At 42.7% G+C, this 25,781-nt stretch overlaps 1 protein-coding gene across 3 annotated transcripts in view; it reads right to left on the reverse strand.

Moving 5' to 3' along the window:
* The window catches only part of dnaaf9 (dynein axonemal assembly factor 9), a 172,253-nt gene that overhangs the window by 84,026 nt on the left and 62,446 nt on the right, over positions 1–25,781 (reverse strand). For all 3 annotated transcript variants that reach the window (XM_080194312.1, XM_080194221.1, XM_080194405.1), the window contains 7 exons: positions 25,637–25,681; positions 23,061–23,106; positions 22,138–22,249; positions 19,713–19,783; positions 15,993–16,043; positions 8,621–8,708; positions 6,890–6,993 (listed from right to left, as the gene is read on the reverse strand). In XM_080194312.1, coding sequence (XP_080050438.1) covers positions 6,890–6,993; positions 8,621–8,708; positions 15,993–16,043; positions 19,713–19,783; positions 22,138–22,249; positions 23,061–23,106; positions 25,637–25,681 — 517 coding nt within the window. The remainder of the gene's footprint in view (positions 1–6,889; positions 6,994–8,620; positions 8,709–15,992; positions 16,044–19,712; positions 19,784–22,137; positions 22,250–23,060; positions 23,107–25,636; positions 25,682–25,781) is intronic.

A 25,781-nucleotide genomic window follows, 5' to 3' on the forward strand; every position in this document is an offset into this window, starting at 1 on the left:
CTTTATTCTCACGTCACAATAAAGTTAAGGATCTTGAGTGTTCTTTTTTTAAAACCAGCCTTTTCAACTTTTGCTATCACCTTCAAAGATTGTGTACATAAACCCCCAAGTCTCCCTGTTCCTACATCCTTTTTAAATTTGAATCATTTAACTTCACACTGCTGCTCATTCTTCTACCCAAATTTCAGTTCACACTAAAGTTCATCTTCCATGCATCTGCCCATTTTAAAAGTCTGACAACACCAGGTCTATGTCCTTCTGAAATCTATTATTCTCATGTCTATAATTATTCTCATTATTTCCACATTTCTGAATTTCATATCACTAGCCAATTTTGAAATTATGTCTTACACATCCAGTTTATTAACTTATTTAAAAAGAACAGTGCACCCCAACTCAAGTTAGCTTTGATGTGATATCCTGTTAATAATTATCAGCTAGGTTCAAAGTGCACTAGTGGTGCACAAGTGCTTAAGCAAGCATCATTCTATTTTTCATCCAATAAATAAAGTAGCCTGTAGTGTATCTACACTCTGGATAAAATAGACCACACCAGGACTAAATGCAGGCCAAGAGGTATTCCTCAAATGTACTGGAACTTAATTATACAAATAGCCATAAAAGTACAATCATTAGTGGTAACAGTTTTGAAAGGCTGCACTCGTATTTATGTAATGGGCAAAATTCTCCCAAGCCCTCTCCTGCAGGTTCGTGGGGAGACTGTATGGCATGAGGCCCAAAAATAGATTTCACGCCAGCATGAATTTACAGCGGGACCCTATACTGGTGCCCACAATAACGGTTCGGAAAATTCAGAGGCTGGTGTGAACTTCATTTGCATCCCATTAATTGGATGCAGATGAAGGCTCTAACCCCTATGCCAGATTCTCCACAATGTTAGCCAGAAAACACACCATGAAACACATTTGAAAAAACATGGCATTCAGATGTCAGGACCCAACTGAACAATGCTTGGGGCTGCCTCTGGAGTTCAAGATGATAGTAAAAAGTCTGATGATGACAGCTCACAAACCTGGATTCCAGAACACCACAGCTGTGTCAGAGAATCAGAGATCTACAGCATGGAAATAGACCCTTCAGCCCAACTTTTCCATGCCACCCTTCTTTTTTTAAACCCCTAAGCTAGTTCCAATTGTCTGCCATCTCTCTCTATATTCATCTTACCCATGTAACTAGCTTTTTAAAAGACAAAATTATACCCGCCTCTACTATCACCTCTGGCAGCTTGTTCCAGACACTCATCACCCTCTGAAAAATTGCCCTTGTTTCCTTTTGTATCTCTCCCCTCTTACTTTAAACCTATACCCTCTAGTTTTAGACTCCCCTACCTTTGGGAAAGCTGATCTATGCTCCTCATTATTTTATGGGCCTCTATAAGATCGCCCCTCAGCCTTCTACGCTCCACAGAAAAAAAGTCCCAGTCTATCCAGCCTCTCCTTATAACTCAAGACATCCCAACTCCTCTAGTCAATGTTCTGACCAATGAATCCAGAGTCATAAACGTTTACAGCATGGAAAAAGGTCCTTCGGCCCAACTTGTTCATGCCACTTATTTTTTTAAACCCCTAAGCTTATCCCAATTGTCCACATTTGGTCCACGTTCCTCTATATCCATCTTACCCATGTAACCACCTAAATGATTTTTAAAAGACAAAATTGTACCCGCCTCAACTACTACTTCTGGCAGCTTGTTCCAGATGCTCACCATCCTTGGTGTGAAAAAAACTGCCCCACTGGACACTTTTGTACCTCTCCCCTCTCACCTTAAACCAATGCCCTCTAGCTTTAGACTCTCCTACCTTTGGAAAAAGATACTGACTAGCTAATCTATGCCCCTCATTATTTTATAGACCTCTAAGATCACCCCTCAGCCTCCAAGCTCCAGACAAAAAAAGTCCGAGTCTATCCAGCCTCTCTTTATAACTAAAACCATCAAGCCTCAGTAGGATCCTAATAAATCGTTTCTGCACTCTTTCTAATTTAATAATATCCTTTCTATAATAGAGTGACCAGAACTGTACACAGTATTCCAAGTGTGCCCTTATAGCATGCTGAATGTCTTCGTCACGCTGTCCCAAGTGACTTCACTTTCAAGGAGCTATGAACCTGTACCGCTAGATCTCTTTGCTCTGTAACTTTCCCAAATGCCCTACCATTAACCGAGTAAGTCCTGCCCTCGTTCAATCTACCAAAATGCATCACCTTGCATTTATCTAAATTAAACTTCATCTGACATTCATCAGCCCGCTGGCCCAATTGATCAAGATCCCATTGCAAACGAAGATACCCTACTTCACTGTCCACTATGCCACCAATCCTGGTGTCAGCTGCAAATTATCAACCACGCCTTTCATACTCTCAACCAAGTCAGTAATATAAATGACAAATAACAGTGGATCCAGCACTGATCCCTGAGGCACACCGCTGGTCACAGGCCTCCAGTTTGAAAACAATCCTCTACAACCACCCTCTGGCTGTCAGCAAGCCACTTTTGAATCCATTTAGCTGCTTCACCCTGGATCCCATGAGATTTAACCTTATGCAACAACCTACCATGCTGTACCTTATCAAAGGCTTTGTTAAAATCCATGTAGACAACTGCACTGCCCACACCTATCTTTTTGGTTACTCCTTCAAAAAAACTCAAATTTGAGAGTGGGTCAAGGGTGCATCAATGTCTTGCAGGGTATCCACCTTTCAGCTTAGAACATTCCTGGAAACCCACCTTCATTCTCAGGAGGTCCATCTTCTGGCCTCAAGTGCTCTCAGAGATTTACCTTCATTTTCTGGCTGTCAACTCCTTTCACAATGGCACCAGTGACAGTGACATTGGGTGTCTTTTCAATATGACACCCAGACATTACAGTGTCCAGGGCTGCCCTGCCATCGAATGTGGCATAAAACACCTGGTTGCATAATTAATAAGGTTGAGCCAAAAGATTTGGTGTGTTTTCCTGCCGGTCTCCACAGTGGGAAATGCTCCATATTCCTGCCCCACCTTGGCACTTAGTCTCAAAATCAAACATCTTGAGGATGCCCCAAAGCACTTCACAAACAATGCAATATCTGTACTGACTAATTCATAGTAACAGCTGCCCAAGTATACACATCTATTCCCATTAGGTGAGGCAGCAGTGCCAACCACTGTCACCATGCTGCCCTATAATTTGATAAGATCATAGCTGATCTGATTGTGGCCCAACTTCCTGTCTTCCCAGTCAGTCAAGAGGAGAAAATAAGAGACACCGAAGACATGTCAATATGCTTTACGTCAGATAATGGTTTTTAATCTACTAGTGGGAAATCTGTAAACAGATTTTTAAAAAACACATACTAACGTGATTTGAACTCCCAAGATAGCTAACCCTAATTTGTCTCGCAACACATTTTAATTCACTAGAGTCGAGTCAGTCCGTTTGCAAAACCCAAGGATAATCACTTCAGGGGAGTGTGAAGGATTCATCACCTCTCTCATCAGCAAAGCATCTACGGCAATCAGCAGAGGTATTCTATTGTTGGAGATGGTTCATTAAGACAAATCACTTTGAGAATGCACCTAGCTTTCAGACATAAGCTAAGCATACTCCCCTCTCTTCAAACAAAGGACACATGTCCGGGAACCCACTTTCTCCTCCTCCGTCTGCATCAGAAACTCCACCATACAATGATCACTCTTCCCAAGAGGATCATAAGAATATAAGAAATAGGAGCAGGAGTAGGCCATCTAGCCCTTCGAGCCTGCCCTGCCATTCAATAAGATCATGGCTGATCTATCGTGGCTCAGTTCCACATTCCCACCCTCTCCCCATAACCCTTAATCCCCTTGCTTATCAAAAACCCATCAACCCGCGTCTTAAAAATATTTAGCGAGGCAGCCTCCACCACTTCAACGGGCAGAGAATTCCAGAGATTCACCACCCTTTGAGTGAAGAAGTTCCTCCTCAACTCTGTTCTAAACCACCCCCACTTTATCTTGAGGCTGTGCCCCCTAGTCCTACTGTCCTTTGAGCGGGAAGAGTCTCTCCACCTCTATCCTATCCATCCCATTCATCATCTTATACGTCTCAATGAGATCTCCTCTCATTCTTCTAAACTCTGACAAGTACAAGCCTAGTTTATTCAGCCTCTCCTCATAGCTCAACCCCCTCAACTCCGGTATCAGCCTAGTAAACCTCCTCTGCACTCCCTCCAAGGCCAAAATATCCTTGTGTAAGTGCGGCGACCAAAACTGCACACAGTACTCCAGCTGCGGCCTCACCAATGCCCTATACAGCTGCAGCAAAACCTCCCTACTTTTATATTCAATCCCCCTCGCTATGAAGGCCAGCATCCCATTAGCCTTCCTGACCACCTGCTGCACCTGCAGGCTGGGTTTTTGTGACTCATGCACAAGGACCCCGAGGTCCCTCTGCATCGTCGCCTGCTGCAGTTTTTTGCCACGTAAGTAAGTCCTTCCTACCATTATTCCTACCAAAGTGAACCACCTCGCACTTGCCAACATTAAATTCCATTTGCCAGTTCCTGGCCCATTCGCGGATAGTGAGGAGTGTCAGGTGACACAGCAGGATAGATAGGCTGGTATATTGGGCAGGTAAATGGCAGATGGAATTTAATCCTGTTAAATGCGAGGTGATGCATTTTGGAAGGAATAATGTAGAGGGGAGTTACATGATAAAGGGTAGACCTACTAAGAGCATAGAAATGCAGAGGGACCTGGGAGTGCAAACGCACAAGTCTTTGAAGGTGGCAACACAGGCGCAGAAGGTTGAGAAGAAAGCTAGCCTTTATAGGAAGGGGTATAGAGTACAAGAGCTGGCGTCTAATGCTACAGTTGTATAGAACGTTGGTTAAACCGCATTTGGAGTACTGCGTCCAGTTCTGGTCAGCTTACTACTGGAAGGACGTGGAGACCCTGGAGGGAGTGCAGAGGTGGTTTACCAGGATGCTGCCTGGTATGGAAGGTCTGGGTTATGAGGAAAGATTGGGTAAACTGGGGCTCTTTTCCTTAGAAAGACGGAGATTAACGGGAGATCTGATAGAGGTGTATAAAATAATGAAGGGTATAGATAAACAGTGGCAGGCTTTTTCCTAGATTGGAGACAAATATCACGAGGGGCCCTGGGCTTAAGGTGAGGGGGGAAGAGGTAGAATTTGGATGCTAGAGGGAGGTTTTTCACACAGAGGGTTGTGGGGGTATGGAATGCACTACCAAGTAAGGTGGTGGAGGCAGGCACACTGGACTTGTTTAAGGTTTACTTAGATAGACACATGAGCAAAACAGGGATGGAGGGTTATAGGAGACTGTTTTAAATAAGGATCAGAGCCTCGGGACGTTCCTGGAAATCAACTGTTACATGTGTTGATGTTTTGCTCTTTTACTCCGCAGGTGCATCGGTCCACCTTATTAACTAACGCGAGGCATGCACACGGTGGGTCTTGCGTGGGCTGCTTCTGGATGTTTCGAGAATAGCCTAGTACTTTGCGTCGTTTGTGTATGCTTAAAACTGGACCAGCAGATGGGCACCACAACAGCTCAGTGACGATCACTGTTAGCTGTGCAGATACATGGATTTGGGCCAGTGTCTGTGGGAGTTTGCACATTCTCTGTGTTTGCGTGGGTTTCCTCCGGGTGCTCCGGTTTCCTCCCACACCCCATAGATGTGCTCTTCGGCTGATCGGTGTAACAAATCGTCCCTAAATTATTCTCCCCTTAATCTGGTTTCCAATGGGGGTACCATAAGCATAGACATGGGTCAAGGGTGGAAGAGGGAAAACACATTGTTAAAATGGTGGCGCGGGCTCGTTGGGCCTGTTTCCCGTGCTGTGTTGTTCTTTGTTCTTAGTAGTCTGCTATATATGAGATGATGAAAGCCTTCTGAAAATCTAAATAATCCACATCCACAGTTCTCCTTGGTGAATTCTATAGTTACAAATTCAAAGATTTCCAATAGATTTATCAAGCATGATTTCCCTTCTATAAATCTATGCTTTGATTATACCACTGCTTTCCAAATGCTGAGGTATAGTGATAGCCCTTTTCCTCAGATGGAGAAAGCTAGCACGAGGGGGCATAGCTTTAAATTAAGGGGTGGTAGTTATAGGACGGATGTCAGGGGTAGGTTCTTTACCCAGAGGGTGGTGAGGGGTTGGAATGCCCTGCCTGCTGCAGTTGTAAATGCGCCTAGTTTGGGGGCGTTTAAAAGATCAGTGGATAGGTTTATGGATGGAAAGGGACTGGTTTAGGTTAGAGGGTCATTGCTTTTTAACTGGTCGGCGCAACATCATGGGCTGAAGGGCCTGTTCTGCGCTGTAGTGTTCTATGTATGAAATCCTTGATAACGGACTCTAGCAACTTCCCCAGTACTGGCCAACAGTTCTGCGTTTTCTCTCCATCTTTCTTTTTGAATGGCAGACTTACATTCAATCTGTAGGAACTATTCCAGAGTACAAAGAATTTTGGAAAATGACCACCAATGGATCTATTTCCAGGGCCACTTTCTTAAGTGCTCTGAAATGAAGATTATCAGGTTCTGAGATTTATCCACTTTCAATCCCATCTCCCCAAAACCATTTCTCTAATAATAGTATGTTTACATACTAATGGTATGTTTATCTACTTCAAAGAACAAGAAACTTTCACCATTACAGAAAATTCTATTCCAACAATTCCACCTTTAGTCATTCCTTAGAACTTTTCCCTTCAACACAAGATTAGTCCTACTAATCCTGTACATTTCCCCATGAGCCTTGACGGCCCCCTTAGAATGTGGGACTAGAATAGTATACACTACTTGAGATACACCACTGAGGTTCAGTCAACATGCAACTCCAAAGCATTCTTTCTTAAATTGCTGATAATGGCACTTACCCCATCATAATACTTCAGTGCAGCCATGTGGTTTTTTGGAATTGTCATGCTGCCAGAGCGAGGGTGAATGAATAAGATGCCTTCTGACAAAATTAACAGTTTACCTAAAATAAATATAATTTATTAGTTGGTCTTTTAATTTCGCTTGACTTTTAAAAAAATTATGATTCATCACAAAATACATTTCCATGGATCAACAAAGCCTTTCAGTATCTGATCCAAGTGTTCACACACTTGTGTTCACACAAGCAAGTGTTTATCAGACACAATTTGGCAAAAGCCACAAAAGGAGATATCATTTGACCAAATGGTCAAATGACAGATTTTCTGCAACATCTTAAAAGGTTTTTTTCTCTTTATTCATTTGCGGGACATGGGCACCGCTGTGGCTCTGGAGTCAAATGTGGGCCAGGCCAGCTAAGAACAGCAGATTTCCTTTCCTAAAGGAACCAGATGAATTTTTCACGACAATCATCAACGGTTTAATTGCCATCAGTAGATGCTTAATTCCAGGTATGTTTTATCAAATTCAAATTCCACCATCTGCCATGGCGAGATTCAAACCTGGATCCCCAGACACAAGTCAAATTTCTGGATTAAATAGTCCAACAATAATACTAGGCCATGGCCTCCCCGATTGAGAAAAGTAGATGTGTAGAAAGGATCTAAAATTCTCTACCTAAACCTAAAGACCCCATCTGGAGACACAGCTGCCAACTGTGGGGCAATGAAAACTGGGAATGCTCCAGAGACCAGAATTGGAGCAGCACATAGATCTCAGAGTTATTGGACTCAAGGAGGTTGCAGATAGAGTACAGCAAACTCAGACAAACCTGAAGACTAGAATGAAAATTTCAAATCTGAAGTGATGCTCGAACAGAAGCCTGTACAAGTCAGTGAGTACAGGGGTGAGCGATAAACAGACTTCGTGCAAGTTAGGATATGGGTACTTTAACCACGTTCAATATTCTTCATATTTACCAGACAAATACCTGGAACGAATGGGTTATCTTACAAGGAAAGATTATACAGGTTAGGCTTGCATCTGCTAGAGTTTAGAAGATTGAGGCAACTTGAATGAATCAAGATCCTGAGGGGTCTTAACAGGGTAGATGATGAGATGTTTTCTCGTGAAAGAATCTAGACCTGGGGGGGTCATCCATTTACAACAAAATGAGGTGAAATTTTATACTCAGAGCATGAGTCTCTGGAACTCTCTTCCTGAAAAGGTTGAGGAAGCAGAGTCTTTCAATATTTTAAGGTAGAGGTGAATAGATTCTTGGTAAGCAAAGGGGTGACAGACTATCAGGAGCACATTTCCACATTATAAACCACAGTCCATTGGCACAATTCTCTAGGCCCATTTGCTACATGTGTAAATCCCCAAGAGGGCCAGGATAGGATTCGCGCTGGCGAGATTTCCAAGCATAATGCTCCCTGCCTCTCTCAGATGACGCAACCAAGTTCACGCCCAGAAACGGTAAGGTCATGAAATATGCAATATAAATTGAAGTCTTTATCATGCATTTCCTTACTTGTCCCATTTACCTTGCACCATCAATCTCCATGTCATTTACTATATAGAGTGCAGTGCATAAGTCAGTCTTTGAAGTTTTGGAAAAAATAATGTATTAAGCCCTTCTTTGTTTAAGGGCATTCCAAAGTGCAAGCATAATAAAAAAAACCTTAAAAATTAATTTAAATAGATCCAATTGACAAAACAATTATTACCTTCTTCAGGTCTGGCCACTGAATTGCCAGAACAAAGGTAAGCAGAGTCTCCACTTGCAAGCAAAGTTCCCAAGGAACTTTCTTCTGTCTGAAAATAAAAGAGCAGAATTCCATAATGCTCACTGAAACCATTAAGATTTATGACAGAATTAGGATTCATATCTGCAATATTATAAAAAGTTACTCTTTTCTAATATTGTACATAAGGATTCATGCTCCAAGCAAATTTAAAGTACATAGTACGTTAAGTTTGAAACTTGAACTGCACTGTAAGACTGTAATAACCACATTAGATAGGTTGATTGGATGTAATGTCTACGTGCTGCAACTGACCACACTGTACAATCTCTGTCCCTTGAGGAGCTTGTATTCAACTGCTGAAATTTTGTAAAGTACACAAACTCTAAATAATTCCAGTTAAGGAATGACATTAAACAGAGCAAAAGTATAGGTATGAATGATTATAATGGAAAGCACAAGGAGTGTTGAAATGATAGCCTCTGGGGCATTTGTAGCACTCAACTTCAAGTAACCCACCTCAGGAACATGCACTAATTCTTGGTTTGTCTTTATTGAACAACAGAGGCCTAGAGTTTGGAAAGGATTATTCTCACTTGTGTTATTTCGTTTTGGGCAAATCCCATTTCTCCCTCACCCTTATCTCCCAGCCCTTCACTGATCAAAACTCTGAACCTCACAATTTCACAGAACCACCGCAGTCCATCCCCAGAACATTCAAGGCCACCATCCCCTGGATTTCAAGGCTTATGATTACAGCTTTCTCCCTTAAACAAAAGTTTAATTAGTAATTACGTATTCCTGGGGCATCCATCTACATGAAATTCCCTGGATTACAGTAAAATCTATGTTTTAGAACTGTTTTGGGGGAGGGTTTAAAGTTATACGGCAGGCACAAGGGAACCCTGAGCAAGGAGGATCAAGAACAAGAGGAAAAGATAGCATGGAGAAGAAGAAAAGTGATGGGCAGAGAAATCAAGAACCAGAATCAGATATGAACACAGTTTAAAAAAAATAGAAACACAACAAGAACAAAATAATTAGGAGCGGGAGAATGGCCTGCTCTGCCATTCAATAAGATCATGGCTGATCTTTTCGTGGACTCAGCTCCACTTACCCGCCACTCACCATAGCCCTTAATTGCTTTACTGTTTGAAAATTTATCTACTCTTGCCTTAAAAACATTCAATGACGTCACCTCAACTTCACTGGGCAGGGAATTCCACAGATTCACAACCTTTTGTGCGAAGAAGTTCCTCCTCAACTCAGTCCTAAATCTGCTCCACCTTATTTTGAGCCTATGTCCCCTAGCTTTACTTTCACCTGCCAATGGAAAGAACCTCCCTGTTTTTTTTCTTATCCATTGTCTTCATAATTTTATTTGTTTCTATAAGATCCCTCCTCATTCTACTAAATTCCAATGCACATAGTCCCAGTCTACTCAGTCTCTCCTCATAAGCCAACCCTCTCAACCTAGTGAATCTTCTCTGCACCCACTCCAGTGCCAGTGCACGCTTTCTCAAGTAAGGAGACCAAAAGCGTACACAATACTCCAATTAGCATTAAAAGGGGAGCTTTTAAGACTTTGCATACAACATTCAAAACAAAGTGAATGAATTAGTTGCACAGATAGGTGTAAAGGGTACGATATAGTTGGGATTATGGAGACATGGCTTCAAGATGACCAAGGATATAAGAACATAAGAAATAGGAGCAGGAGTAGGCCATCTAGCCCCTCAAGCCTGCCCCTCCATTCAATAAGATCATGGCTGATCTGTCGTGGCTCAGTTCCACATTCCCGCCCTCTCCCCATAACCCTTAATCCCCTCTCTTATCAAAAACCCATCAACCCGCGTCTTAAAAATATTTAGCGAGGCAGCCTCCACCACTTCAACGGGCAGAGAATTCCAGAGATTCACCACCCTTTGAGTGAAGGAGTTCCTCCTCAACTCCGTTCTAAACCACCCCCCCCTTTATCTTGAGGCTGTGCCCCCTAGTCCTACTGTCCTTTCTGAGCGGGAAGAGTCTCTCCACCTCTATCCTATCCATCCCATTCATCATCTTATACATCTCAATGAGATCTCCCCTCATTCTTCTAAACTCTAACGAGTACAAACCTAGTTTATTCAGTCTCTCCTCATAGCTCAACCCCCTCAACTCCGGTATCAGCCTAGTAAACCTCCTCTGCACTCCCTCCAAGGCCAAAATATCCTTGCGTAAGTGCAGCAACCAAAACTGCACACAGTACTCCAGCTGCGGCCTCACCAATGCCCTATACAGCTGCAGCAAGACCTCCCTACTTTTATATTCAATCCCCCTCGCTATGAAGGCCAGCATCCCATTAGCCTTCCTGACCACCTGCTACAACTGCAGGCTGGGTTTTTGCGACTCATGCACAAGGACCCCGAGGTCCCTCTGCACCGTCGCCTGCTGCAGTTTTTCTCCACGTAAGTAATAGTCCTTCCTACCAAAGTGGACCACCTCGCACTTGCCAACATTAAATTCCATTTGCCAGTTCCTGGCCCATTCGCCCAGCCTATCTAGATCCTTCTGTAGACTCTCCACACCCTCCGCGCAATTTGCCGTTCCACCAATCTTGGTGTCATCAGCAAATTTCGACACCATACACTCGGTTCCCTCCTCCAGATCATAGTACTTAAGGGAGTGACCCTGGAAATAGTAGATCCGTTGGCGGTCATTTTCCAAAATTCTTTGGACTCTGGAATGGTTCATACAATTGGAGAGTGGCAAATGTAAGCCCACTATTCAAAAAGGGAGGTAGAGAAAACTGGGAACTACAGATCAGTAAATCTAACATCAGTACTAGGGAAGTGGCTACAGTCCATAGTCAAGGATTTCATTGCTCAACGTTTGGAAAGCAGTGGTATAATCAGACAAAGTCAGCTTGGATTTACAAAGGGTAATCATGTTGGACAAATCATCCATTGGGACTCTGAGGATGTAACTAGTAGAATCACACCCACTCTCTGAACCAGGCTCCAGTGCAGATACAAGCACATCAGTGAGCTTTAGATATTGGCATACAAGGTAGTTCACAGTAGGAAGTGCAAGGCACACTCACATGAGGAACTAACAAAAACAAAGTGCCCAAATTACCAGCAATCGGTGGACTCTTGGAAACCAGGACCATCCAGAGTCCAAAACAGATGAACAGCCTCTGTGGTCGTCAATCAGGTGGCATATGCTGGATGCTCAGCAGGATGCACAGAAACATCTGGCCATAATCTCCAAGGGTTTGCAGACCTTGGTCTCTGTCACGGTCATGCGGGTGGGAAGTGGGGGAGGGAGGTGTCCATTAAGAGCATGAACACTGTTTACCTCAAGCACGGAGGCCACTGGGACTGGGACTGGGACAGTGCCGACTCACATAAGGGACAGACAGCTCTGGGTGAAAAAGACAGGGGGCATGGAGGTTGCACTTAGATCTGCAAGCCCTCACACAAGCAATGGCCTCAGGAGGTCACCATCAGTGATTTTTTTATTCATTCATGCAACGTGCATCAGTGGCTACCTCAGTATATATTGTTAATCCCTCACTGCCCTTGAACAACCCCTTGCTGGACCATTTAACTGTCAATCACACAACTGTGGGTCTTCCAGAGAGATGGATGAAACACTTGGGGCCTGATTTTACCATTGCTTTGTGCCCGCTTAAATGCCCACTTTACCAAGACCCAAAAATGGCCACGATCTGAACTGCAATTTGAATTGACTTAATGGGCTGCCCACCCAATTTTACCAGCGCTTGCTTCTCCTTTTACCGATGTGTTTGCCCGTCCAGATTTGGCGCAAAACAGCCATGCTCGGCAAAAGTCCGTTTTGCGCACAGCAGCTGCTTAAGTGTTTGTTCAGAGCTTCCAAAGGCTCCCCAACGCAGATCAATTTCGGGGAGGGGGATGAAGGTGGGCCAGATCATTCCGATGAGGAGTGTGTGTGTGGGTGGGTGGGTGTGAGTGGGTGGGTGGGTGTGTGTGAGTGGGTGGGTGTGTGAGAGTGGGTGGGTGTGTGTGAGTGGGTGGGTGTGTGTGAGTGGGTGGGTGTGTGTGAGTGGGTGGGTGGGTGTGAGTGGGTGGGTGGGTGTGTGTGAGTGGGTGGGTGGGTGTGAGTGGGTGTGAGTGGGTGGGTGGGTGGGTGTGTGAGTGGGTGTGAGTGGGTGGGTGGGTGGGTGTGTGAGTGGGTGTGAGTGGGTGGGTGGGTGGGTGTGAGTGGGTGTGGGGAGAGAGAGAGAGAGAGAGAGAAACACGACATAGGGTCGCAATCAGTCTGGGTAGAGGGAGAATGGGTTCAATAAAGGGGGACAGTTATGTTGTGGGGGTGGGGCAATGTCTGTGGGGGTCATTGCTCCGGGGCTGCTTTATCTGCTTTTTATGGCCTGGGAGTAATGTGACAGGGAAGCATTTTTCAATTTTTTTTTCCAACTGTGCATGCACAGTAAAAAAGGCTTGGATCAGAGAAGCAGAGTTTCAGGCATGATAAGCCCTGCCTACAGCATGATTCAGATTTGCAATCTTTTTTCAGGCTAAGTGCATATTCAGTTTTTCATGTCAGATCTGAATTGCGCACAGCTACGGCACTTAGAATCCAAATGGTAAGATCGAGTCCTTGGTCTCTCTACTCAGTGCCCATCCGTCCAAAATGAGCGGGAGGTTCTAATGACTTTTGCTCACAAGCTGAAAGCCATCTCCAAGGATTCCTCTTAGGAAGCTCCCGAAGAGGGAAACAGCTAATAAGATGTAAAGATTGAGGCATGCCCAGCCATGGCGTTGGATGCCCCAACCAGGTTGAGCCCACTCAGGCCCAGCCAGCCAGAGGACAATCGCCAAGGTCATCAAGGTGATGGGAGAGTCAACAAGCCTCCAGTGCCAGTGGTGACATTTGCGGCCCACCAAGATGCAGCATCTGCAAACCTATCTTGAGCGCAACAGGTGACATTATTTTTGTTCATATTTCAAAACTCTCTTCGTGATGTGATTATTAAAACCAGGAAGTATCATGTTTGTTTCTTTGAACATTACATACACACTGATTTTACTGTAATCATGTAAAGTGGGGGCAGCAGGAGCTTCGAACTTCATTGCATAACCTGCAGTTGGTATTTGCTGTCCTAGGTTTGTGCATCACAATTCTCTTGCACAGACACTATGGCATTAGCACGAGATGGAATCGATGCCGTGGCAGCCATGCTGAAGGGGCACAATAATCAAGGTCTCCCTTGTGCCCCCTGCTTCCAGGAAAGTTCCAGACATCTGCCTCCATGCCCTCATCTTGTGCCTGCCCCGGTTTCTCATTAGATTCAACCTCTTGTCTGGAGCTACCTCGCGATCCTCAGTCTCCATTGCATCCCCCCCCCTTGTCAGAGCCAGATTGTGCAGCTCAACAGGCAACAACTAGAAATCGTAGAATCCCTGCAATGCAGGAAGCCATTCAGCCCATCAATTCTTCACTGACTCGCTGACAGAGTCATAGAATCATAGAAAAACTACAGCACTAACAGGCCCTTCGGCCCCTACGTTGCGCCGATCTTAACTCTACGGATGAATGAACGCCACTCAACAATCACCAGGCAGGAGTGTTCTCTTCCTGTTCACTTCAGCAGTCACGGGCATTTAGCCTCTAATCTTCGGCTAAGTGCTCCCAAGGCGGCCTTCACGACACACCACAAAGCAGAAGCGCTGAGCAGAGACTAATAGCCAAGTTCCGCACAAGAGGTCAGCCTCAACCAGGATTTTGGGTTCATGCCACACTATCTGTAACCCCCACGACTTGCCTGAGTTTACAAAATCTCACTAAGCATCCTGGCTGGAGACAATACACATCTCTTTAACCTGTGCTTAACCCTCTCTCCACTCACACTGTCTGTACCATTAAGACTTGATTATCTGTGAAGACTTGCATTCCAACCATTATCTTGTAAATTAAGTTTGTGTCTTTATATGCCCTGCTTGTGAACAGAACTCCCACTTATCTGACGAAGGAGCAGTGCACCGAAAGCTTATGGTTTGTGCTACCAAATAAACTTGTTGGACTGTAACCTGGTGTTGAGACTTCTTACTGTGCTTATTCCAATCCAACGGCAGCATCTCCACATATTTTGAGATGTGGCCAGATTCCTCATCAACTTGTAGGTCCTTGCCCCACACAAGGAGAACGGAGAACTGCTTTGCCTCATCAGCTCTTCCAATCACTAAAAGCAAGTGTTGCAATTTCTTCACGTATTCAGCCCATACCTCGCTTCTCTCAAACTTGCCGATTGTCCTGAACATAGCCATGATGCTGCTAACAAAATTTATGACATGAATTCACTGTTTGCTGCCATGCTGAACATTGAAAAATTTATTTCCTTCACCGTCTCATCGCCGAAACATGGGGAAACTTGAACCCACAATAAAAGCAACTGAAAGCACCAAACAGTCTTCTTTATTTAAGACAACAAAGTTTGCAAACAGCAATAACTAACCAACAGCAAGAGCAACAAAAAAAAAGCAATGAGAACATGTCTTGCTTGCAGACTTCTCCAAAGCCTGCACTGTCAATGTCACAGACATGTGCAAACCCACTCAAAGACACTGGTAATATATTACATTGACAGCTGTTACTACAACACTCTGTAACACAGAGAAACCTCTCAAACAGAATAAACTTCACAGTAATAAACTTTAATCTACTCTCAAGAGACAGAGCCTTTACGCTAAAGGTTTTTTTATCCCACTCCTGAATGAGAACCCAAGGAAAGCGTGTTGGCCATCTACCTGCATTGCCTGTGTAATGACCACAAGAGCACGTGGCCAACATAAAACTGCTTTCAATTATTAAATTAATGGCCTTATTGGCCTTTTATGAAGTGTGAGAGGGCATGCTTGTAAATGCCACCTACTGCAATATTAGTTGCATGCACAATGGCATCAGGAGGCATACTGAAATTATCTCATGCAAGCGCAGGTTGGGCATGCACGCACATTAATCACACAGAATTCTGGCCACTGTAATCATAGGACAAACTTTGTTCAGTTATTGCATAATGAACTCTGGTCATTGAAGCAAAGTGTTGTTTTAAACTGATGAAAACTAAAATCCTGAGGGTGTTACAGTAAAGCTATGTAAGAATACAAAAATCAACCTGCAATTATGATGATAGCCTATGGAACCACGATTGCAGAATCAGATCATAAAATCGCAAAATATCATTTCCCTTATTACTAGCCATTTTCATACTTTAAACTCCCAAAGCATTTCCATTCCAGCAAATTAAACATGGTCATTGTGAAAATATGTTTGCTAAAAATTATGAGCCAAATAACTACTAATTTTTAAAAATTCAAAACTAAGGACCTACCTTTACTATGTGCTGTGCTTCTTCAGAAAGTTTCACTTCAGCATCTTCAACCTTATGGGAAGAAATGATCATGAATAGAAAATATTTGAAATAGTAGAATACCTCAACAACACTTCTTAATTTTTTTTATTCTCTCTTCCCAATTGCTTTCGAGAACGTGATAAACTGCCATCTTGAACCAGTACATGTAATGGTGTAGGTACACCCACAGTGCTCTTAGGGAGAGAGTTCCAGGATTTTGACCCAACAGTGAAGGAACAGCGATTGTATAAGCTTTAAGATACCGATGGATAAAGACAAGTGTAGTCCTCAAGTTAAGGTGCTAAATTGGGGAAAGGCTAATTACAACAATATTAGGCAAGAACTGAAGAAAGAAGATTGGGGCAGATGTTTAAGGGCAAATCAACATCTGGTACGTGGGAGGCTTTCAAGTGTAAGTTGATAAGGATTCAGGACCGGCACATTCTTGTAAGGATGAAGGGCAAGTATGGCAAGTTTTGAGAACCTTGGATAACGAGAGATATTGTGAGCCTAGTCAAAGAGAAAAACGAAGCATTTGTCAAAGCTCGGGCACTGGGAACACATGAAGCAAGTGTGGAATACAAGGAAAGTAGAAAGAAACTTAAGTAAGGAGTAAGGAGGACTAAAAGGGGTCATGAAAAAGCATTGGCCAGCAGGATTAAGGAAAATCCCAAGACTTTTTATACATATATAAAGAGCAAGAGGGCAGCCAGGGAAAGGATTGGCCCACTCAAGGACAAGGGAGCGAATCTGTGTGGAACCAGAGGAAATGGGCGAGGTATTAAATGAGTACTTTGCCTCAGTGTTCACCAAAGAGAAGGACTTGGTAAATGATCAGTCTGGAAAAGGATGTGTAGATAGTTTGAGCCATATTGAGATCAAAAAGGTGGTGGTATTGGGGTTCTTGAAAAACATTAAGGTAGACAAGTCCCCAAGGCCTGATGAGATATACCCCAGAATACTGAGAGAGGCAAGGGAGGAAATTGCTGGGGTTTTGAAAGAACTCTCTGTATCCTCACTGGCTACAGGGGAGGTCCCAGAGGATTGGAGGATAGCCAATGTTGTTCCTTTATTTAAGGAGGGTAGCAAGAATAATCCAGGTAATTACAGGCTGGTGAGTCTTAGATCAGTTGTAGGGAAACTATTAGAGAGATTCTTCAAGACAGGATTTATTCCCACTTGGAAATAAATGGATGTATTAGTGAGAGGAAACATCGTTTTGTGAAGGGGAGGTTGTGTCTCACAAACTTGACTGAGTTTTTTGAAAAAGTGATGAAGATGATTGATGAGGTAGGGCCACGCATGTTGTCTACGTGGACTTCAGTACGGCCTTTGACAAGGTCCCTCATGGCAGACTGATGCAGAAGGTGAAGTCGCATGGGATCAGAGGTGAACTGGCAAAGTGGATACAAAATTGGTTCGGTCAAAAAAGAGAGGGTAGCAGTGGAAGGGTGCGTTTCTGAATGGAGAGCTGTGACAAGTGGTGTTCCTCAAGGATCAGTGCTGGGTTCTTTGCTGTTTGTAAGATATATACATGATCTGGTGGAAAATGTAACTTGATTGATTAGTAAGTTTGCGGACGATACAAAGGTTGGCACATTTGCGGATAACGATGACGACCAGAGGATAGAGTAAGATATAGATCAGTTGGAGACTTGGGCGGAGAGATGCCAGATGGAGTTTAATCCAGACAAATGAGAGATAATGCATTTTGGAAGGTTTAATACAGACAAGAAATATACAGTAAATAGGTTTAAAGTGCGAGGGGCAAGGTTTAAAGGAGATCTATGAGGCAGATTTTTCTTTTATACACAGAGACTAATGGGTGCCTGAAACTCGTCACCAGGGGAGGTAGTGGAAGCACATACTATAGTGACTTTTAAGGGATATCTTGACAAGTACATGAATAGGATGGGAAGAAGGATATGGCCCCTGGAAGGGCAGGGCAGGGCGGGGGGGTGGTTTAAATCAAATTGGGCAGCATGGTTGGTACAGGCTTGGAGGGCCTGTTCCTTTGCCGCCCACTACTGTTCAGAGCCCTCAATCCTGCCAGATCCATTTTGCACACTTGTGCCCTCACCCCTTCCTTCCCTCCCAGAACAACAAAAGAGCCCTTTGTCCTCGTTTACCAACCCACTAACCTCCACATTCAAAGGATCCTCTTCTGCCATTTCTGCCACCAAACATATCACCTCTTCCTTCAACCCTATCAGCATTCTTCCATCATTCACAACACCTTAGGGGTGATTTTACCACTTCAACTGATTTCTCACCTCTCACAGTCTAACTGGCGCTTGATATCTGGCCCATTCAGCCTCCCGCCGGCAAAATTGCATAAATCAAATTTTAATGCAGTTAACACTGATTGAATGAGCCTGGGACACAATCGTCCAGGCTCACTTGCCTTTGTTGCCTTACCAGTAGAGGTTTTTTCTGACAAGGATCACATACAGAGAACCAGAGGCCACTGAGGCCCCCCTGGGGAGGTCGAAGGCAAGGAAAGGAGTGGAATTAACAACCACAAAAAAAAGTAGTTGAGGCCAAAACATTGTGTGATTTCAAGAAGGAATTAGGAAAAGCTCTTGGCTATAAAGAGATCAAGTACATTGGGGGGCAGGGGAGGAGGAAAAGATATCAGATTTGATGACCAACTACGAATATAACGAATGGCGGAGCATGCTCGAAGGGCCAAATGGCCTACTCTTGCTTCTTGTTCTACGTATTTATGTTTCTATGTAAAAGACGTGGATGCATTGATTGTGATCTCAGTGGATTGGAAAGCCATAAATGTAGCACCTCCATTCAAGAAAGGGAGACAGAAAGCAGGAAACTGTAGGTCAGTCCACCTGATGTCTGTCATTGGGAAAATGCTACAATCCATTTTTAAAGTAGTAGCAGCAGGACATTTAGAAAAGCAGAATCAATATGCTTTTGTGAAAGGAAAATTATTTGACAAATTTATTCAAGTCTTTCACTATGTAAATGCAGGGTAGATAAAGGTGAACCAGCAGGAATAATGTATTTGGATTTCTAAAAGACATTTGATAAAATGCCTCATAAAAGGTTACTACACAAGAGCTTATGGTGTTGGAGGGACGGGGTGGCATATTAATATAGCTAGAGAATTAAATTAACAGGAAGCAGAGTCAGGATGAATGGTAATTTTCTGGATGACAAACTGTAACTAGTGAAGTGCCACAGGGATCAGTGCTGGGTCCTCAACTATTTAGGATCTGTATTGAGGGCATGAGTGAAGAGATAAATTTGCTGATGATACAAAGATAAGTAGAAAGCAAGTTGTGAGGTGAATACAAAGAGTCTGCAGAGGGATTTTGATCTGTTAAATGAGAAGGCAAAAAATTTGGCAAATGGAGTATAATCTGGGGAAATGTGAGGCTGTCTATTTGAAAAAGAAGTATAGTAATGGAGTATATTATTTAAATGGAAAGAGTTTGCAGAATGTTGCAGTACTCAGGAATCTGGGTACATGAGTCACAAAATGTCAGCACACAGGTGTAACAAGTAATTAGTAAGGCATAAGTAAGAATTTGCAGCTTCTAACCTGCTTTTGCAGCCACAATATTTATTCGACTGGTCCAGTTAAATTTACTCAACAGTAATAAAATGCATTAGTTTTAGGTTGCTGCAATAAACAGCGATATCAATGTCCTGTGAATACATGTTTTTGTAGTTACTCACCATCCAGGAGACATAACGAGGCACAGTTGCTGTGAGTATCAGGAAGCTGCTATCTGTAGAGACAGTGCCATCTGCAGTGCAGAAAAAGGTACAACAACTCATTATTTTGTTTAAATGTCAAACAAATTATATTTACATTGCACCTTTAATGTCATGAAATGTCCCACGGCACTTTATAGGATTATAATGCAACTACGTCTCTGAGCTACGTAAGGAAAGATTTGTCAGATGATCAAAAGCTTGATCAAAGAGGTTGGTTGTAAGGAGTGCCTTAAAGGAAACTTTAAATTCATCATGTTAACCGTCCATCCCATTCTCACACATTTGCTCATCTAGCTTTCCCTTAATGCATTTACAGCATTTGCTTCAAACACTTCCTCCCATACCACATTTACAATGGCATTACCCTACATCTCTGGATCATTAGTCTAGTGAAAATACCACTGCACCACTGGTTAGGAGTCTGGAGGCAGGAAAGGAATGGATACCTGCCAGGCAGTCCAAGACGATTCGATGGTAATGCAAGAGTCCCCTGGGGTCCCAATCGGCTTTCAGTTTTGGGTACCGATGTGTGTGTTGGTTCCTCAGAGGAGTGCAGGCAAAACCAAGTTTATGCTGTACAGGAGTGCCAAAGAAGAGGGAAAGAACAGCAGTAATAGAGGATTCGTTTGTTAGGGGGACAGACAGTCTTTTCTGTGGCCACAGGCCTGACTCCAGGATGGTATGTTGCCTCCCCAGTGCCAGGGTCAAGGATGTAACAGAACAGCTGCAGGATATTCTTCTAGGGAGTGTGATCAGCCAGAGGTCATGATCCACATTGGTACTACTGACTTATATAGGAAAGGGATGAGATCCTGAAACCAGACTTCAGGGTGCGAGGTAGGTGACTGAAAAGCAAGGCCTCTAAAATCTCAGGATTACTCCCAGTTCCATGTGCAAGTGAATACACAAGCAGGAGAATTGAGCAATTAAACCACATGGCTAGAAAGCTCATGCAGGAGGGAAACATCAGACTTCTGAGGCAGTGGGACTGGTTTTTGTGAAAGTAACACCTATACAAGTTGCACAGTCTGCACCTGAACAGCATTAGATGATCATCCTTGCAGGGAGATTGGCTGAATGCTGTTGGGGGAGGGTTTAAGCTAGATTGGCAAGGGGATCGAAACCCAAGGTTAAATTCAGAGTAGGGAATGGCAAATAGAGAATTAGTGATTAGCGAGGTGCTGCATTTTTGGTAGATGGAACCAGAGCAGGACTTACTTCGTTAATGTTGGATGTTGGGGAGAATTATAGAACAAAGAGATCTAGTGGTACAGGTTTACAGCTCTTTGAAAGTGGAGTCACAGGTGGACAGAGTGGTGAAGAAGGCATTCAGCACGCTTAGTTTCATTGGTCAGAACATTGAATACAGGAGTTCGGATGTCTTGTTGAAGTTGTACAAGACATTGGTAAGGCCACATTTGAAATATTGTGTACAGTTCTGATCACCCATTACAGTTATGATCAGAACTGTGTACAGTTCTGATTATAAAAAGGATATTATTAAACTAGAAAGACTGCAGAAAAGATTTACTAGGATGCTACGGGACTTGATGGATTGATTTGTAAGGAGAGGCTGGATAGATTGGGACCTTTTTCCCTGAAGCATAGGAGGCTTGGGGTGATCTTAGAGGTCTTTAACATAACAAGGGGCATAGATCAGCTAGATAGTCAACATTATTTCCCAATGGTAGGACAGTCTAAAACTACTGGGCATAGTTTTAAGGTGACAGGGGAAGATACAGAAGGGTCCAGAGGAGCAATTTTTTCACACAGAGGATGGTGAATGCCTGGAACGAGCTGCCACAGGTAGTAGTAGAGGCCTGTACAATTTTATCTTTTAAAAAGCATTGAGACAGTTACATGGGCAAAGATAGGGATAATGCGGGCAATTGAGACTAGCTTAGTGGTCTGCCTTTATTTTTTGGCAGATAATCTTGTGCACAATTTCATTAAATGCCTTCTGCAAATCCACTGTCAACATCTATAGTTACACCCTGCGTGACTGCCACAAATATCATTCTAGACTAGTCAGCAATAATCTATCTTTTCAGAAAATTTTCCAAAACATTCCTCACTTTCAACACCATGACCCCATGTATTTACAATCTGCACATCTTTGAACTGTAGGAATAAAACTGAGCACCCAGAGGAAACCCATGCAGGTTTCCCATATGGGGAGAATACCACACAGTCATCCAAGGCCAGAATCAAACTCAGGGCCCTGGCACTGTGAGGCAACAGTGCTAACCATTGTGCCACCATGTCACCCCTTTCCCCCCCACTCTTCCTCAAAATGGCAAAAGGGGAGAAATGAAACAAACAAATAATACTTCTTTAATGAAATAGGTTGAGAAATAAACTCACCACAAATTATTCCACTTACCATTTTCTTTGAGGAACAGCTTTGATTCCAGGAATGATTCAGAAAACACTATGGACCCCAGAGTCCCTTTTCCTCCTGTTAAATCTGGAATGTCATACACAGTCATGGATGCCTAAATAGAATTAGAAATGGAAGCCACTCAGTTGCCCAAACTCAAACCAAGGCTAGAAAATAAAAACAGACACAGCAACAACAAAAAAACAATCAGCAGAGTTTTGAGGTTGATTATCATTTGGTGATTCATAATGGTACCCCAAATTAGTAATTAAGCTACAACACCTATCATCTATGCTAACAATGTGATGACGCATCTAAAACCTAAGTAAGAAGGCGACCAAGGATTATTTACAAATTGGGAAATGGAGATTCAAAGCACAGAAAATTTACAACACAAAAAGGAGATAATTCTGTTGATTGCACCCAAGCCAGCCAAAAGATCTGTACAGCCTAATCCTACTTTCCAGCTCTTGATCTATAGCCCTGTAGACCACTCCCTTTACAGTGAAACAATTCAACGTTGCTCAGAGAATTCAAGAAAATAATTTCTCACAATCTTGCAACCGCATCTAGAGATTGTTCAAAACACAAAAATGGGGAGGAACACAAAAGCAACATATGGTGCAAATATAAAACAAAAAACAGATTGCTAAAATTCTGCACTAAATTTCTATATAGAACCTCCTATTAGAACTTTAGGAACAGGATTATGGCATTCAGAATTTCATTTTTAAAAATTTGCACATTTCCATTTTAAACTAAAGTGACTACGGAGTGGTTGCACTGTCAGGACATAAATACAACCAAAAGTGCACAACATCTTCATAATGTAATTAATCTATCTCCACTATAAGCCTGTCATGTTCAATTGTAAGTTTTAAAACATTTTTGACAGATGGCAGGGAAACAAAGGAAATTTAACTTACTGTTTTAACGAGGAATTTGCTTGTGTGACTTTCTAACGAGATAATCCTAGAAAGAGAAAGTTGAAGAAATATTTCATATGCTGTGAAAACTACAATTATTAAGATTGGTCCCTGGTTCCTGAAAAACCTGGCTTGCTCATTATTAAAGTACCTTCTGCTACTCAGAATGGCTCATACAGTGTAGAGCAATTTATCTTTGAATGAAAGAATATATTGTTGGCTATAACTGTAATCACAATGCCTGGGAAAGTAGTGAAGGCCAGAAGCCTACCAACCTTAAAAAACATTTGGATAAGCACTTTGAATATCATAAATTCAAAGATATGGAATAGATGTTGGAAAATGAGATTAGTGCAACTTTATTATTGCTGGTGCAGACTCGATGGGGTGAAGGGCCTTTTCTGCTCTATGACTTTATTCCAATATATCAACAATGGATATGTCATGATGAATAAACTGAGTAGTACAAAATATTTTTGCATGCCTATTTTACAGCCATATAGAACAGAAACACAGCTGAAGCAATGAATCATATGACACCCAAACTACTGTAATAGAAGTATATGGTTTCAAATTTGCAACTCCTCATCTTGGTTAGGTTATTGGACATGGTAGTACAGAAAGAGCAGAAAAAAAAAGTAGTGCTGCATTAAAAATGAACTTTGTTCATCCTTTCATTTCTTATACCACAAATCAACCAACAATAATAACAACTGCTCCCATCAAAATGTATTCTGGAGGAAGATTGTGGACCAGTGCAAAAGCTAACCAAAAAGCTGAAACTCTCATGCCTGAATTTTGAAATGAATGCACATTTAGGAGAAAGTTGTATTGCATTTAGATCAGAGGAAATCTTAACTTACAACGGGCAACAATTTGAAGGCATTTGACAAGGTGCCGCAAAAAGACTACTGCATAAGATAATGGTGCAGTGTTACGGGTAATGTATTCGCATTGATAGAGGATTGGTTAACAGAAAACAAACAGCAGGGACAAATGGGTGTTTTTCCTGTTGGCAATCAGTGACTAGTGGTATGCCTCAGGGATCAGTGGTGGGACTGCAATTCTTTACAAAACGTACATGGCTGATTTGGAGTTGGGGTTCAAGAGTAGTGTGTCAAAATTTGCAGATGACACTAAGATGAGTGATAGAGCAAAGTGTGCAGAGGACACTGAACATCTCCAAAGAGGTTAGAGATAGTTTGAATGGGCAAGGGTCTGGCAGATGGAGTACAACGTTGACAAATATGAGGTCATCCATTTTGGTAGGGACAACAGCAAAATGGATTATTATTTACATGGTAAAAAAGTTGCAGCATGCTGCTGTGCAGTGGAACCTGGGTGTCCTTGCACATGAATCTCAAGAAGTTAGAACAAAGAACATTACAGAACAGTACAGGCCCCTCAGCCCTCGATGTTGCGCCAACCAGTGGAACCAATCTAATGACTCTCTAACCTAAACTATTCCAATGTTATCCATATGCCTATCCACTGACCATTTGAATGCCCTTAAAGTTGGCGAGTCCACAACTGCTGAAGGCAGGGCATTCCACGCCCTTACAACCCTCTGAGTAAAGAGCCTACCTCTGACATCCGTCCTATAATTACCACCCCTCAAATTAAAGCTATGTCCCCTCGTGTTAGCCATCACCATCCGAGGAAAAAGGCTCTCACTGTCCACCCTATCTAATCCTCTGATCATCTTGTGTGCCTCCATTAGGTCACCTCTTAACTCACTCTCTAACGAAAACAACCACAAGTTGGTTTGCAGGTAATTAAGGCAGCAAATGGAATTTTGTCCTTCATTGCTAGAGGGATGGGAGTTTAAAAAGAGGTTATGTTGCAGCAATATAAGATGCTGGTGAGGCCACATCTGGATTACTGTGTATAGTTTTTGTCTCCTTACTTGAGAAAGGATATGCTATCACTGGAGGGGATGCAGAGGAGATTCACTACATCGATTCCGGAATTGAGAAGATTGGCTTATGACTAAGGACTGAGGAGACTGGAACTATACGCATTGGAATTTAGAAGAATGAGGGGATACCTTATAGAAACAAAAAATTATGAAGGGAATATATAAGATCGAATCAGAGAGGTTGTTCCCACTGGTGGGTGAAACTAGAACTAAGGGCCACTACCTTAGAATAAGGGGGACCAGATTTAGGATCGAGTTGAGGAGGAACCTCTTCACCCAAAGGGTTGTGAATCTGTGGAATTCCTTGCCTAGTAATGCAGTTGAGACCACTTTGTTGAATGCTTGTTTGGCAAAGATAGACAGTTTTTGAACAGTAAAGGAATTAAGGGTTATGGTGAGCAGGCGGGTAAATGAAGCTGAGTCCACAAAACGATCAGCCATGATCTAGCTGAATGGCAGAGCAGGCACGAGGGCCCAAATGGCATACTCCTTGTTCTCATGTTCAATCAAAATAATCCTCCAACTAAACCGTTTGGCTTTAAGGACAAATCAAGTACACTGAAACAGTAGGTCCAAAGTTCTTAAGTTGATAATTTAGCCCTGTACGTATAAATCTTAGACATTTAAGAAAACAACAATAAAAACAAAATATACTAACCTCCCTTGATTATTCACAGCTTGAATAAGGAAAGACAAATTAGATCTGAAGAAAAAAATTAAAAATTAATCACAAACAAGGCTTACATTAACACTGCAATGAAGTTACTGTGAAATTCCCCTAGTCGCCACGTTCCGCCACTGTT

The sequence above is a fragment of the Carcharhinus amblyrhynchos genome, chromosome 1 (genome assembly GCF_965287045.1).
Source record: "Carcharhinus amblyrhynchos chromosome 1, sCarAmb.v2.hapA, whole genome shotgun sequence".
Taxonomy (NCBI): domain Eukaryota; kingdom Metazoa; phylum Chordata; class Chondrichthyes; order Carcharhiniformes; family Carcharhinidae; genus Carcharhinus; species Carcharhinus amblyrhynchos.